The 16,369-nt window shown below is 34.7% G+C and overlaps 1 protein-coding gene across 2 annotated transcripts; it reads right to left on the bottom strand.

The window, feature by feature from the left end:
* Positions 1-457: 457 nt before the first annotated feature.
* On the bottom strand, positions 458-14,003 carry LOC107684441 (ubiquitin carboxyl-terminal hydrolase 38-like). 2 transcript variants are annotated; one of them, XM_016480692.1, is made up of 11 exons: positions 13,841-14,003; positions 11,029-11,763; positions 9,594-9,729; positions 8,139-8,268; positions 7,232-7,333; positions 6,884-7,042; positions 6,073-6,266; positions 5,758-5,851; positions 4,837-4,943; positions 1,923-3,189; positions 458-1,085 (listed from the first exon to the last, which is right to left on the bottom strand). In XM_016480692.1, the coding sequence occupies exons 2-11, from the start codon at positions 11,708-11,710 to the stop codon at positions 924-926; spliced, it is 3,033 nt and encodes a 1,010-aa protein (XP_016336178.1). In that variant the 5' UTR covers positions 11,711-11,763; positions 13,841-14,003; the 3' UTR covers positions 458-923. The 2 variants fall into 2 exon arrangements, with proteins under 2 accessions (XP_016336178.1, XP_016336179.1); XM_016480693.1 differs by having other exon boundaries at positions 13,881-14,003.
* Positions 14,004-16,369: the final 2,366 nt, after the last annotated feature.

The raw sequence follows: 16,369 nt of genomic DNA, 5'->3' as shown, positions 1-16,369 counted from the left end.
GTTTTGTGGTCCATGGTCACATATGTCTATATAGTTTTTAAGATTTACATAAACTAAACAAAAATGAAAAATGGAAATGTTTTATTTCATAATTTTTAAAGTAATGAAAATGTATCAATGCATCTGTACTGAAATCAAATGTGACTTATTGTAACTGAACACTAAAAACAGAAATTTCAGCTTTTTTATATAACACTGAGCTTTCATACTGTAATTATATCCCTAACCTTGAAATAAAATAGGCACAGTCTTTTCAAATGTTTTAACCAGTAGTTAAGAGTCTTTACTATAGAGCAAAACCATAATTATTACATATTAACACTGTACAGCAAGATTTTTTTTTTTTTTGTGAGGCTAGTCCAATAATTGTGTAAAATCTGAAGTATTAAAAGAAACATAAAATTAACTTAAAAAAAACTTCAAAATTTAAAAAGTTCAATCAAAAAAGTATCCCCTGAATGAATAAAATAACTTAATTGTAATTAAATAATTGACAAAACAGATATAACTGTAATCCTCAAACCAGAAGTTGAAAAACTTCCAATTAAAATATTAATGCAAGTAGTTCACTGTATAGTATGGTCCAAAAATATTTGCTTTAATTTTTAAAACCATTCTCTGCCTAATGATTTTTGTTTAGAAAATGAAACAATTAAGATTCCAGAATGAGACAGTAATTATTACTGTATTCTGTACAAATTTATTGCCTGCCCATTTCTGACCTATAGTACTCAAATGCTTCAATTAATTTCAAATGAACGTCAATGGAAAGGGTAAAAGCATGCAAACCAGAAAAATTAAGACACATCTGTTCTGAGGTGGCACACTTATCCATATTGTGGGCAATCAGGACAAAAAAAAACACAGTCCGGTGTTGTCAGTGGGACTGTCCAGTACTCTGAGGCTATGTCTGTGACCCTTCCTTAGAAGACGAGTCTGCTGATGGTATTGAAGCCGCCTCCTCCACCCCCACCTGAGGGCCCACAGCTGCCAGGAGGCTCGTTGTCATCAGAACCATTGGGTCGGAATGAGCAAGAAGCAGCGGTTGCTTGAAGAGCTCGAGCTCTGGCATTCAGCTCCTGCTCCTGGAAGGAAAAGAAATGAAGGGTTAAATCCATGACAAATAAGAGATAAAGGAAAACGTTCCACATTTCATTGAAAAAAACATTTTTGACAACTTTTATTTGAAAATGTCATGTGGAATAACAATAAAAAAATGTCATTACACCTTGAAAAAGTAAGAGTATATCTTAATATATTCAACAAAGCTTAAAATGTAAACTATCTGATATTTTAAGAGATGTATTGAACTTTACAAAGAGCCATAAGGTTTTATAAAATAATTTAATGTCCTATGTTTTTCCCCCTTCATGTTTTTGTACCATATTACTTTAAGTTTTCATTCGAATTTGTTAAAATTAATTTTGTTAATACCTTTATTCATCAAAGATGCATTAAATCTACTGTAAAATATTTTACAGTTACAAAAAATGTTTTAAATAAGTGCTGTTCATTTGAACTTTCTAGTATAGTTTCCACAAAAATATGAAGTAGTGCAAATGTTTTCAACACCGATAATAATAAGTAATGTTCCTTGAGCATCAAAATCAGCATATTATGATTTCCGAAGATCATGTGACACTGAAAACTGGTGTAATGGCTGCTAAAAATTCAGCTTTGCCATCACAGGAATAAAATATATTTTTAAACATATTAAAATGTTTAAAACTGTTATTTTAAATTGAAACAGTATTTCAGAACATTACCTTTATTAATTGTATTTTGATTTTAAAAAATGCAGCCTATATAAATGCAGTATAATAGTAGTAGTAGTATATTTTTGTTTAATGCCATGTCAGCATCTTAGGCTATTTTCTTGGAGAGCATAAAAGAGCACCACAGACAAAGTACAATATTCCCACCTGTAGGAAGAGTTTGTTGTCTTTGGTAATGGCATCCATCAGCTCCTTCTGCAGGGGCGGCTCTCCACTCAGTCTTGAGCCATTTACAGCTGGCCCAGAATTGCTTGGTTGTCCACTGACCTCTTGTTTCCTGTAAATCAGGACATAGGCTGTGTCCTTAGGGAAGCGCCCGGTGACGTTCCGCAATGACTCAAAGTTTGTAAAAGTCACTCGGCTGTCATTAAACAAGAACCAGTCGGTGGACTTGTGGTCAGCGCATCCCATTTCCTCCTGTGAGGCTGTCGAGCTCTCTGATAGGCTGGAGCTTTCCAGGGTCTTAGAACTTGGGTGAGCTACATAACCATCAGTGCTACTCCCATTCCTTCCATACGAGTAGTAGTGACCGCTCTCAGAGGACATCCCAGAATGCACTACAACAGAACCCAAAACATACGGCACTGACAGCATTTCCGAATCACTGTCATTTGACTCACTATTTGTTCTGTTTCCCATCATCCCATCCTCCTTCTGAGAAGGCTTGAGCTTCTTAGCTAGATTCTCACCACTCTCGGGGGAGTCAGAGGAGGAAGATGATAAAACGGAGATACCATGCTGGCGTAAAGGCAGGCTCATGTGAGGTGGAATGCCTACATTGTCCAGGATCTTGCGACGGACGTGGCAGGTGGCATCGTACGAGAAGCGCAGCAGAGTCAGAATGAGGTACTCTGGTGCCGCCACCACCCGCATGACCTTCTCGGCCCTCTGCAATGAGGCACAGCGTTCACAGAAGTAGCAGTTCTCGTTCTCTAGGATTTCTGGAGCTAGGAAGTAGTCAACCAAATCTGGTACAGACAGTGTGGGCTCCACCACCGGCTTCTCCATCCTGGTTCCTGCACCTTCTTTTACTGAGCCCTCCGAGGATTCACTGCCTCCATTCACCGCCCCTTGGCAGGGTCCCACAGAGGAGGAGCTTTTGTGCTCATCGGTGGGACCGTGGCACTTGGACATCGAGGGGCAGAATGCAAGAGAGAGGTCTGTAAATGGCTCCTCTTTTTCTGACAGGCTGTGGCACTGCAGGCAGCGGATGGCTGTAGAGAGTCGACCACCAAACATACGCTCCACTAGAGTGCGACCATCTCCGTTGGCTGCCACAGGATCTGGATGCGATGGCATATCAGCGACTGGCTGACTTACAGCATTGTTTAGAGTTTCAGCAGAAGTGGTTGCAGGTTCAGGTTTTGGGCTGGTCACCTGAAATGCTGAGAGAGTCTTCTCTTCTTCATGCAACCTCAATATCACATAAGAAGACAGAACAAAATACATGAAATGCAAAACCTCCCCCTGCTGGTGTAAATAAGAAAACACATTATTTTATTGGTTTTAAAGCTGTAATCAATTAATATACTCAATCACCATAAATCTCATATTTACTATTATTCAAAAATGATAGATAATAAATGTGGTTTCGCTGACACGCGTAGTAAAACTTCAAGACAACAAACAGAATTAGATTTCACGGAGCTGAAAATCTGCAGTTATTAAATAATATATAGCTTTATTTGGAAAGCAGGGTTTCTAATGTTTTTTTTTCTCATCCTCAAAGCACGGGGCCCATGTCAGCTAAGGATGGCACTGCTCATGTGGATGTCTGTAAAAATAAATCTGCATGGCTCCTCTGATAAAACTTGTCCTTTCATGTGACAATTTTACCCTATGAAACCAGAAAGGTGTGGTCAGTCACATGTAAATAAAATTTTATTACTTAGACACAGTAATAAATTAAATATTAATTTCATAAAATATCCTATTTATGTATTTATTTAAATATCCCATTCCCATCTAAGAAGAAAACTGAATGGTTTTCTGTCTTGCATGTTCTCTCTCAAAATGATGGATGTCATTTTAAAAATGTGAAAATTACACACACCCTCTTATTTACATAAGGTAAACATCTAACCCAGCAACTTGGTTGACTAGTAAAATGATCGCTGTGCAAGCCATAATATATATAAATGTATAGAATACATATTTAAACATTTTATCACATACTTGTTGAAGCCATAGTAATAACAGATTCCAAACGTTTACATTTTGTTCACTTCTTTCACTTTCAATTCTTAACAGTTCTTACACCCTGTAGTGAAGCAGCGACATATTATTATTCTTATAAACAGTTACCAGCAATTTAATAATACTAAAAATGTCTGTATTTAAAACATATACACATTACAGTGAAGTGCAACAGTTACCGTATGGTGCTTGGCTGTAGAAAAAGCGATTTTTGGATTAATCCCTCTTTGTAAACTCAAGAGATGTCGATTCTTACTGTGAATTTTTAATGCAGGTGGCAGGAGAAAAACAGACATTCTGGATTCTAGATGGCAATAAAATCACACTAACCCATGTAAATGAAGAAAATGTTACTGCCCAATGAGAAACAACTGCGAACAAAATTTCCCCACACGTTATGGACTTATATTTGACCAGCTTATACTGAAGCTGACTGGCTGTCCTCTTACGGTCTTCTTTTTAATGTCTGTACAAATGAATGTGTGTTTCGCTTGTAGTTTACTTGCTCACTTATACTTCATACTCCTTGAGCTATGAAAAAAAATATTACAAGGGTATTTTATCCATTATTCCTGACAAACAGGAACCAGAATACTACTGTGTGTTTGTGTATGTAAATATGGATCAAAGACTCATGTCTGCTTGTGCTCTTGCAAAAGTTCAGCTTGTTCTGATCGGTCTTCGGGAATCATATAACAGAATAAAGCAGTTGTAATGTCAAATTGAATGAACATGTTAGCATAAACTGCCCTAATAAAGTTTCAAAATCAACTCAGTCTGGCATTAAGCATTTACAGCAAAACGGTATGCCTAGAGCAACTCTTAAACATACATCTTTCTTCCCATAGCCATTTTCTGAGTTTACCTGTCCAGCAGAAAGCGCAAATACTCTGAGCAGTCTTGCTGGGATCCAGCTGTAAACCACGACGGCCGAGAACCCTCCAAAAAACTCCGTGGAGAATATGCTGCTCTCTGGAGGGCAAATAACATGATAAATAAATCACTAGCAGGTATGCTTACAGGGATCCTATTATGCTCTTTTACAAAGTCTTGATTTTGTTTTGGGGGTGTACTAGAACAGGCTCTCATATTAGGTTGTTCGAAAAACACATTATTTTTCACATATTTTACATTATTACAACACCTCTCTCCCCAGTCTGGCATGAACGGCTCGAATAGTTCCTGTATCAAATGAAGGCCCGCCTTCTGAAATACGAAATGTGCTGTGATTGGTTAGCTGGGCCAGTGTGTGTTGTGATTGGCAGCACTCGGCGCCTGGTCGGGAAATGTCACGCCCCTTACCATAGCCGCCTGCGAGCTTCAGTGTAACTATTGCGTCAATATCAAATCATTTTGAGCGCGATTTAAACCCGGATGATTGTAACCACCCTAAGTTTGTCTGCCTTGGGAAAGCTAGCGTGTTTCCAACATAGGGATAACACTCGTTGCCTTCTCTAGTGCAGCTCAACCAGGTCTTGTCCCATTCGTCAATATTTGTGATATCACAAATCCCAGAAAATATGCGTTGTAGTCCAAACGAGTCGTACGTTGTAGTTTTTGAAAAGTGATTTATGTTAAATAAAATATCTCCTTTTGAATTGGACTTTGAGCTTTGTAAATTTGCAGATCTTTTTTATGCTCAAACAGCAACATTACAGACTAACTAAAGTTGAAAAAGCATAATAGGACCCCTTTAATACTCTCATTAAACACACCTACCCAAGCAATGTCAAACAATGCAACGTTTCAAAGGACATACAGGAAACTGCACAGAAGATAAACATACCTGTGTGTGGGCCAAGAAGGCAAAAAGAAGCTGGAGCTTCTTCATGAGGGTGTTGCTACCATTTAAATGCAGAGACATAACATGCCGTCTGAAACTTTTAAAGAGAGACTGTTAAAAATATGAGAAATATCTTAGTTTAAAATGTTTAAATTTTATGATGTTTTATATTGTGTTTACATGCAAACATTAAAACCTAACGGTATAAAAACGTAATGCTATCTGCTGCATATGGACTGGAGAATGTTAATGTTAGATTCATGACAGTAGAACAGTTGAGAAAGAGATCAGATAATAAGCAATAGATTTAAAACTTACTCGGTAGCCATAAATAAAATTTGGATGATGCTGTTCATGTAGCACGTGTTGCCCAGATTTACAAGTCCCGTCTTTCCCGTTTCTGATTTTCCTGTGATCTTAAGCAGGCCTGAGGCAAATGAATTTGACTGAGAGGTCCAGGCACTTTGGTTCAGAACAAATTTGATCTTCTCCTCATTAGGTTTAGGTAGTTCCTACAACAGAACCAGAGGTGGATATAAAACAGATGAAGCATTCAAATACACAACTGTTCTGACGTTTGTGTTCAGTAAGGTTTTTTTTTTTTTTTAAAGAAATTAATTAGTTTTTATCAGCGAGGATGTATTAAATTGAATAGCAACAGTAAACACTAATAATGTTACAAAACATTTCTATTTTAAATAAGTGCTGTGCTTTTGAACGTTCAAAGACTCAAAGCACAACATAAATGTTTCTTGAGCATCATATTAAAATGATTTCTGAAGGATCATGTGACACTGAAGACTGAAGTAAGGGCTGCTAAAAATTCTACTTTGCCATCACAGAAATATAATTTCCTTTGAAAATGTGTTAAAATAGAAAACAGTTATTTTATTTATAATATTTAACCATATTAGAGTTACTACTGTATCTTTCATCAAACTGCAGTCTTGAGGAGCATGAGACTTACTGACCCCAAACATCTGAACGATACTCTATAAAATTAGTTATTACATACAAGGACAAAATGCTAAACAAATTCAGCAATGATACACAAAACATGTTAACTGTTGTACATTCTTAATTTAGCTCACGAGAGCTAAAACCAGAGATTCCCTGTCTTATATCTTACTTTAATGGATTCAAGAATGCTGTCATAGAGGTCTGGGAAGCCAGAATATTGGTACATCATGCAGTGGACGAGTTCTGCAAACTGCAGCAGGAAGGTTTTGCTGTTGGGAAGGCCATCGTTCTTCAAAGACTTTACAAGTGGAACTATATGAGGAACCACCTGGTACAAATGACAAGGGTTATATAATTCACATTACATGATTACAAAGCAGATATTAAAATGCTAAAATCAGATACTAAAAACCACAGCTCCTTAAAAGCACTACAAACAATTACAATGTTCTAACTCGTTTGAATATTAAAAGAAAAAAAAAGAAAGAAAGTGGAGCAATGTTTACAGTGGCCTTACTAAGTGGAAGGCTTCAGGAGAGTGCTGGAAACTAAGCAGCATGTGTGAAAGAACCACCAGTGCTCCCTGTCTCACAATGGGATACCAGAGACGATTAAAGACCTGTAAACAGACAAACAAAACACATCCATACACATAAACGCTAGGGCTGGGTTTTGACACAAATTTCACAATTCGATTCGATTCTCATTCACAAGCTTGTGAATCGATTCGATTACCAACTCGATTCGATTCAATAACGATTATTTTGGATGCATATCTGGTACAGTACATGCCAAATTTTCTCAAGGAAAAAAAAACTCTCAACTAATGCTGTAAAATATACATGAGAGTCAGTTGGTCCTACATTACTATAATATTAGAGGTTAAAATTGACTGATTTGTTAAAATTACACAATGAAGTTTTTTAAATAATAAAGTTAGAATTACATAATATTTCTACTTCAATTAGTTTTTTTTTTAATATAAACAATGGTGGCTGTCATAAAAACTTGATGGATTTATTCAAACATAAATTAAACATTGAAGAACAGTAAAATTTACAATGAATATGTTACATGGTGCATATGTTTAGCAAAATGCCCCTCTCCACAGTTTTTTCTTGGGATTTAAGAATCGATATTGTTCCGTAAAAATGAGAATCGATTAATATCGCGATATCAATATTTTTACCCAGCCCTAATAAATGCACAGAAAAGCATCTGCCAGGCAGGTCACAACAACCAATTTTTAGGCATCAAAGAAAAAAAGTTAATGAACTCAAATAATCAACTAAATTCTGATCCATTCCACTTCCCAATCCTTTCTACAAACCAGAACTCTTATGCTGGAGTTGCTTGTAATTCTCTAAATATGTAACTTTGAAAGCTCTTTTATGAGATTTTTTACACACAGTACACACACAAACCTGTTCGATTTTGAGCAGTGTGACATCTATGAGGATGGTGAACTTTTGAACAGCAGCAAGTCCCTTTAATAAAGCAATGACCCAGGTGTCCACATGATTGGCTAGAGGCCAGGACAACCAGTCAATCATCCTGAAAAAGATGGAGAGAGAAAGCAGCGTCAGGACAGGCAACATCTAAAATAAAAGCCTTACATAAGAATAACAGTGCCACAAAAAAACCTTGACCTCAACATTCAACCCTAGGAAAAAACAACAAAACAAGCACTACTCATTTAAAATCTGTTGAGCCATGATGAACACTACACTCTTTCTAAATGACTTGCATAAATGCAATTACTACATACTTGAAGCACACAAGAAGTAGAGAAAACAACATGATGGCAGTTGGATCAAGGGCTTAGTCTTTTAAATGGACACAAAAGCACCATTCACCATGTGTCATACTGGCATCTTTAACATTCTGGTCAGTGGTGAGGCTTTTGATGAGGAATGTGATCATTTGCAGAGGGATGTGCTGGACCAGGCTTGCTAGAGCAATGGAGGGTTCAAATGAAGGGTCTGAAAAATGAAAACAAACACATTGTGGAATGATTATTAGGGAACAATACATTATAATTTCATATTTTTCATATGCATATACCATATTTAGGATTTATTTAAAGGGGTCATTTCATACATTTTTTTTTTTTATTGTGCATATACCATATTTTAAAGGGGTCATTTAATTTATTGTTTGACTGATCTCTCATGAAGGTCCTTTAATGTTTCTAAGCTTTTTGCATCAAAAATAGTTGTAATTCAGTTTTTCAAAAAAATTGCCATTTTCCACCCTTTCTGACCATTAGAATTGAACGGTTGTGTTGCTGCTGTGCTTTTAAGAAACACCCCTTTCAATCATTGTTTCAAAATGCATGTTAACAGACAATAACATTTCAATACAGCTACAAATCCCCGAAAAAATCCTGCAAAAATAGTAATTGCCAATTCCCACTCACACATATGTAGTCTAATCAGGATTATATTAAAAAGTGTGAAACATAATAATAATAATATTAATAATAATATTATGTTAAGCTTCTAGAGGTTCCTCAAAACATCCAGAATACAATATAAATGCATAATAAACAAGTAAATATATCCAACAGGCATTGCATAATATTAAACTATTATATAAAATATAAAAACGAATGTTTTAAAATATAAAAAGTAAAAAAGTAATTTATTTTAAAATGTACTACAATTATTATAATATTATAACATTAACACATATATAACAACACTACATTATTTTTCAAATATTTACCTAAAATATTTATTTGAAGCAACCCCACAGATTTAAGATTTTAATAATTTACCAAGACATTCACATGTTTATGGTTCTCATGGCTTAGTCTTTTAAACAAGACACAAAAGCACCATTCACAAGCTTTACACAGCGCGCGCACACAGTCTGACCTGCAGAGTGCTTGTGTCATACTGGCATCTTTAACATTCTGGTCAGTGGTGAGGCTTTTGATGAGGAATGTGATCATTTGCAGAGGGATGTGCTGGACCAGGCTTGCTAGAGCAATGGAGGGTTCAAATGAAGGGTCTGAAAAATGAAAACAAACACATTGTGGAATGATTATTAGGGAACAATACATTATAATTTCATATTTTTCATATGCATATACCATATTTAGGATTTATTTAAAGGGGTCATTTCATACATTTTTTTTTTTTTATTGTGCATATACCATATTTTAAAGGGGTCATTTAATTTATTGTTTGACTGATCTCTCATGAAGGTCCTTTAATGTTTCTAAGCTTTTTGCATCAAAAATAGTTGTAATTCAGTTTTTCAAAAAAATTGCCATTTTCCACCCTTTCTGACCATTAGAATTGAACGGTTGTGTTGCTGCTGTGCTTTTAAGAAACACCCCTTTCAATCATTGTTTCAAAATGCATGTTAACAGACAATAACATTTCAATACAGCTACAAATCCCCGAAAAAATCCTGCAAAAATAGTAATTGCCAATTCCCACTCACACATATGTAGTCTAATCAGGATTATATTAAAAAGTGTGAAACATAATAATAATAATATTAATAATAATATTATGTTAAGCTTCTAGAGGTTCCTCAAAACATCCAGAATACAATATAAATGCATAATAAACAAGTAAATATATCCAACAGGCATTGCATAATATTAAACTATTATATAAAATATAAAAACGAATGTTTTAAAATATAAAAAGTAAAAAAGTAATTTATTTTAAAATGTACTACAATTATTATAATATTATAACATTAACACATATATAACAACACTACATTATTTTTCAAATATTTACCTAAAATATTTATTTGAAGCAACCCCACAGATTTAAGATTTTAATAATTTACCAAGACATTCACATGTTTATGGTTCTCTGATGATGGTTAATGGTCACATGACATGCAGGTAAACAAATAAAATATTTCATCAATTTATTTATATATTTTTTATAATTTATGTGTATTATTCTGGTTGTTTTTATTTTTTAAATTACAAATTTCTTTTAATTTTCCATTTTTACAATAAAAAAAAAAACTGTTTGGGGAAACCCTGAATTATGAAGATAAAAAAATCTGTCATTATTTACTGTCACCCTCATGTCTATATGTTTACTATGGGCATTTTTAAATTATATTTTTATAGTGCTTCTGCATTCCTTTTAAAGCTCCATTCCAATGCATTCTAATTTCCTTCATTTGAAATATCGAATGAATGAATGATGCATTTATATAGCACTTTATTGTGTATTGCTGTACACCCAAAGTGCTTTACAATCATGTGGGGGGAGGGGGGGGTCTCTCCTCAACCACCACCAAATATCATCCCAAGAGGAATCATTGCTTACTCACCTGTGGATGAGATGACGGCAAACACCTCCTGCAGTGACGGTAGCAGCGTGGCCAGCTCGGCTTTCCAGATGCCCTGCAGCAGCACACTCACCCTGGTCACCTGGGTCACATACTCCCGCAACTCCCGCTCTTCAGTGGCAGGACAGTTGAAATACGTAAAGGTGCGCACAAGCTGCTGGCAGAACAGAACTCCAGCCTTCTCTCGTGGGACGCACTGAGGGAAGTCCATCAGTATGGTGGCCAGCTTGGCACAAGTTGCTGGTTCTGGCCGTTCACAGATGATGCGTAAAACCTCCGTCTGTAGCAGCGGTGCCAACTCCAACACAGCCGGGCAGCTGATGAGCAGTCGGAGGGAACCATGAAGAAAGTCCAAGATGGCAGGGTCTCTGTGGTCCAGAGAGCCATAGCCCTGCTGTAGGAGACCAAGCACGTATTCCTTACTGAAGAAGCGGGCAAACTCGTCGCGATGGTAACGCGCGTACGCTTCTTGCACTTGGAGGCCAACCTGTCGCTGAAAAGCATCCTCGCCCAGGAGAATAAGGCGGGTGGTGAGATGGTACAAGGCCTGGCACTGCTCCTCGGTCACTTCCTTTTCTGCAGCCTCCATCACTTTTTTCACAATAGCCCGTTTGACAGTCAGAGGATGGGAGGAGCTGACCAGCGCTTCCAAAATCTTATCCATGGTTGGACTGTATTGCACCACAGGAAAGGTTAGGTAAGCCAATGGAGCTGTAACTGTAGATGAGAGAATGATATTATTTCTAGTGTCAAATTATGTCTATAGTATTATGTCTAGTGTATTAGTCATGTCTGGCCACACATCATGTCAGGTAGTATTTCAAATTTACAAAAAAAAAAAAAAAGTTGGCGAAATTTGATGGCAAGGTTTGATTGTTTGTGAAATTTGATAGCAATTTCTGAGTGAAAATAGTTTCTACGCCAACTTTTTAGTGCACATTTACACTACATACATATACAGATTAAAAAAATGTTTTTATCTTTTACCTTCCTGTATACGTTTCTGAAACAACACTGTAAAATCTAATTAGTTGGGCTTACTTAAAAAAACTAAGTAAAGTGAAGTCTGTGTGTGACTTTAGCATATTGCCACACATGATTTAAGGATTATATAAACCCAATTAAAATCATCTCAAGGTATTAATGAAAAATTTAATTTGAAAAACTTCACTGATAAACACACACACAAAAAATACACTAAAGCTTTCATTAGAAGATAGGTCACCTTCTAAAAGCAATCTATTTATTACTTTTTTTCCCTTGAAATCAAATAACTGACTTCATGATGCATTGCTGCATAAACAGGAAGAAAATTATAAAGTTCATTAACAATCACACACAATAAATTCACTATTGCTATAATTAGAACATAGGTCACTTTCTAAAAGCATCCTATTTATTACTTATCTTTCCTTGAACTCAAATAACTCTGACTTCATGATGCATTGCTGCATTAACAGGAAGAAAATTATAGTAACATAAACTAAGTTCCAAGTGCCCAACCAAAGGGAACGCTAATCACTATAATGGTGAAATAAAATAAAAAAAACACATTTTAGGAAAATCATCATCAATTTATGAAGTTAGCTTATGTGATGTTCTCTCAAATATTTCAGTTGTATTGAGAATTCAACATTCAAAATGACTTTGGGAAACGAATGAATGCAACTAATGAAAGATAACTGCAGACATGGAAGAAACGGGTGAAAAATCTATTAAGACACTAAGTAAAGATAACTAATTAAATCTAAGTAAGGTAAACTATTGGATTTTACAGTGAATAAATTCAGAAACTTTACACAGAAACTTTATTCCACCCCACAGTTCAAGTTAAAAAAAAGAACTATATTGAACTATACTAAAAAAAAATGTTAATGAGAGTATTTCACCCAATTTCTCCTATTGTCATCACTTTGAAGAAACAATTTTAAAAAAAGTCATTTATTGCCAAACTTCTGTATTAACCAAAAAAAAAAAACTTGATTTTGCTGTTCAAATGGTTTCTCAATATTCCAAATAATAAAAAACTTGTTTTTCTATCAAGTAGTATATTTTATCCATCAATTAATATCATAAATTGATTAAATAATACGTGTGTGTATATATATATATATATATATATATATATATATATATATAAAACCCTCTTTGTTTACTTGTCTTTATGATTTTAACGCTAACAATTCTTAGCATTAATATAACACTGACATGAATATTCAAATTAAAGATTTAAGTTAAAGGATGTTTAAATTAGTTAAAGATAAAGTGGTATGTCTTTAAGCACTCCTAAAAATGACAAAGCTGCCTAGTATGAGAGACAATTCCAACTGCTAATATTATTTCATCTCTCTTACTTATGTAAACAATGTCTTTTTACAAAAAAAAAGAAATCAATCAATCATAACAAATGTGTATTTATTGCGTGTTACTCCCCTAGACAGAGCATTCTCGAAAGATCAATATCATATTTTATTGTTTGTTTAAAGTAAGAACATAAGTGTTTTCTCTAAAGCTGTCATTAGGACAAAGCTACCCGCTAACTACTCTGCTAGCTAGCTTGGCTAATACAAAGAAGTAAACCAACCATTTAGTAGAACGACAAAAAAAAAATAATAAAAAAATAAATAAACCCGAGGCAGAAAAAAATCGCACACACTGTTTACAGGTTAAATATCTGGTTTGTTCCTATCGTTATGGACGATATCAGCAGCTAAGTGGCTGATTTAAGAATCGAGACAAAGCAGATCCTCACAAATGCCACAGCACTGACTTAGCAAAAACAAGAATTACTCGCCTGTCTTTTCTCAAAGATGTCAGCAACGATCGACACATACCAAATTATGTCATTCCGAAAATGTCTTGGTACAGAACTTGAAATAAATCACATCAAAAGCCGAAATACATATTTTGAGGAGATTAATGTTGGGAGCTTCTTGGTAAACTGCGACCACTTTCAATCAGCTGTTGAAACACACATACGTCATCTGAACGCGCGCAAATAACGTTAGGACCCCACACTTGCGTCCAACGTGTTATTAATTATAATAAATCGTTCATTTTTAGAATAATTCAATAATAATTCTTAATTCACCTTATCCGGTTGGCTTAATCTACCGTTTTTTTTTTCTCGTCAAGTGTTCTTCTTCATTATTCCAAATAATAAAGAGATATTCTTATATTGAGTAGCATCCGTTAATGAATTACAATAATAAATTGATTAAATAATCATTTGAAAAATCATATTAACAACAAATCATATAAACTATACTATAAAATCATAAATAATAATAGGCTAGCTAAATCATATAAATTAAACAAAATGAAACTAATACATGATTCAAGTCACAGGTGTCTTTTGGCTATCTTACATGTCTTGTTTATTAATTCCCATACAGTAATCTGTACATTATACAGTTTTGCTCGACCATTGGTGAAGTAGGCTATGTTTATATTTCCTCAGCCATTTTCTTTCTTTCTTTCTTTCTTTCTTTCTTTAATAGCTTTACCTTTATTCAAAGCAATTCACATAACACACGTATATCCTTTTGGCCAGTAGTGTTTTTCATGGATCTTCCCCTCAACTTTTTGGTAACCACCCCGATACTTAGATCATATTCCCCCACTCTGTCCCTCCACTTTCCTGTCAGTTCTTTACTAACAAAAGGAAATTCATGATGCATATTGCCAGTGATTCCCATGAGCATTCATATGTAATAATGAATGCCACTGATCTTCAGATTGGTATATACCACATGAATTTTATGCACAATGAATACAATACTTTTTCAAGGTTAGTGCATGCATGTTAATTTCTTTACGTGCAGAAAGGGAAATGCAAATGTGTTCTATTTGATGGACTTTATTCAAGTTAGACAGGCAAACAACACAAAGAAATAGAGATTTCAATACGAAAACAGTGAACAAATACCTCCCGAAGAGCATGCAAGAGAAATACAAAATAATCACAGAGATGAATGGGTTATATCAGGATATACTCATTTACTTTTAATCATTCCTTTTATGTATTCCCTCAAATGTGAATAATTTGACACATTTCTTCTACAAGAAACTCTCTGGTCAAAGCCACATCCACTTTGACTGGCAGTGACTGTAAACTATCCATAAAGTGTGTAATATCATACACCAGTACACCACATAATTTTCATTGAATGAATGTCCAGTTATTACAAGTATTGCTATCTAACTTAACCAATACAGTGACTTTTTACTTATGCACCCATATCACATGCAGGTGACTGTGGGTTATGAGTCACGGTTTATTTAAGGTAATCCTAACCCCAAGCAAGGTATTGTTTTACAATGTAAACAGCGATAAGATTAATGTAAAACATCAATTACTATGAATCAGAAAAACAAATGACTGCATTTGCATTTTTCCATTTATTTAACCATTCAGAATCCACATGAAAAACATTTTAGATATATATATGTACATAGGCCTATATATATGTCCCTGTTACATTTAATGTTGTCACATTTTTGTATGTGTTAAATAAATACAGTTTTCCTGGTTAAATAAATATTACATAAAAAAAGAGAACAAATATAATTATATTTTGTATTTTATTAATAGGCCTATTATTTTTTATTTTATTTAATATTTTAATACTAATTATACATTTCATAGTGTTTTTATGCATTTTTATATTATTTTATATTTATATAAATAATAACTAAAGGCAGTAACAATTTGAACTATTTTGGAAACAATTTACAATAAGGTTTCATAGATCTATATATATATATATATATATATTGTTATATACATAGACATGCGGATCTTCAAACCAAGCATCAGAATGGTGAAGGTGACTGAAATGAAAGGCAGTAACTCAAATAACCACTCATTACAACCAGGGATGCAAAACGTACAACACGTCACGTCAAACTTATAAGCAGATGTGGTTGGAACAGAACTTTCTCATCATGGATGTGCAGCCCACAAATTTGCAGCATCTATCATGTCACTAAATATTGGTTTCCAGCACCTCGTTGAATCAATGCCACAAAAATTAAAGGCAGTTCTGAAGGCAAACAAACACGGTACTAAGGTAAGTGGCAGTGAGTTTTCATGTCCTTTTAAATAAACAAATCTACTAGACACTGTCGTAGCTGCATGTTGATAATGATGTTCTAGGATTTGCATGTTACATGTCAGAGCCCCAGTGAAGGTGATAAACTGTTCAGTGCTCAACCATCCTTACTTTTAAGATCTTTTAATTTCATCACGCTGAATGCTCACTAAAAACTGATGCAGTCATCACGTTTTCAGACCATTTCAAGATTTATTTTGACGTGACAC

The sequence above is a fragment of the Sinocyclocheilus anshuiensis genome, unplaced genomic scaffold (genome assembly GCF_001515605.1).
Source record: "Sinocyclocheilus anshuiensis isolate Anshui unplaced genomic scaffold, SAMN03320099.WGS_v1.1 scaffold309, whole genome shotgun sequence".
In the NCBI taxonomy this organism is placed as follows: domain Eukaryota; kingdom Metazoa; phylum Chordata; class Actinopteri; order Cypriniformes; family Cyprinidae; genus Sinocyclocheilus; species Sinocyclocheilus anshuiensis.
This window is presented reverse-complemented; position numbering and strand designations above follow the sequence as displayed.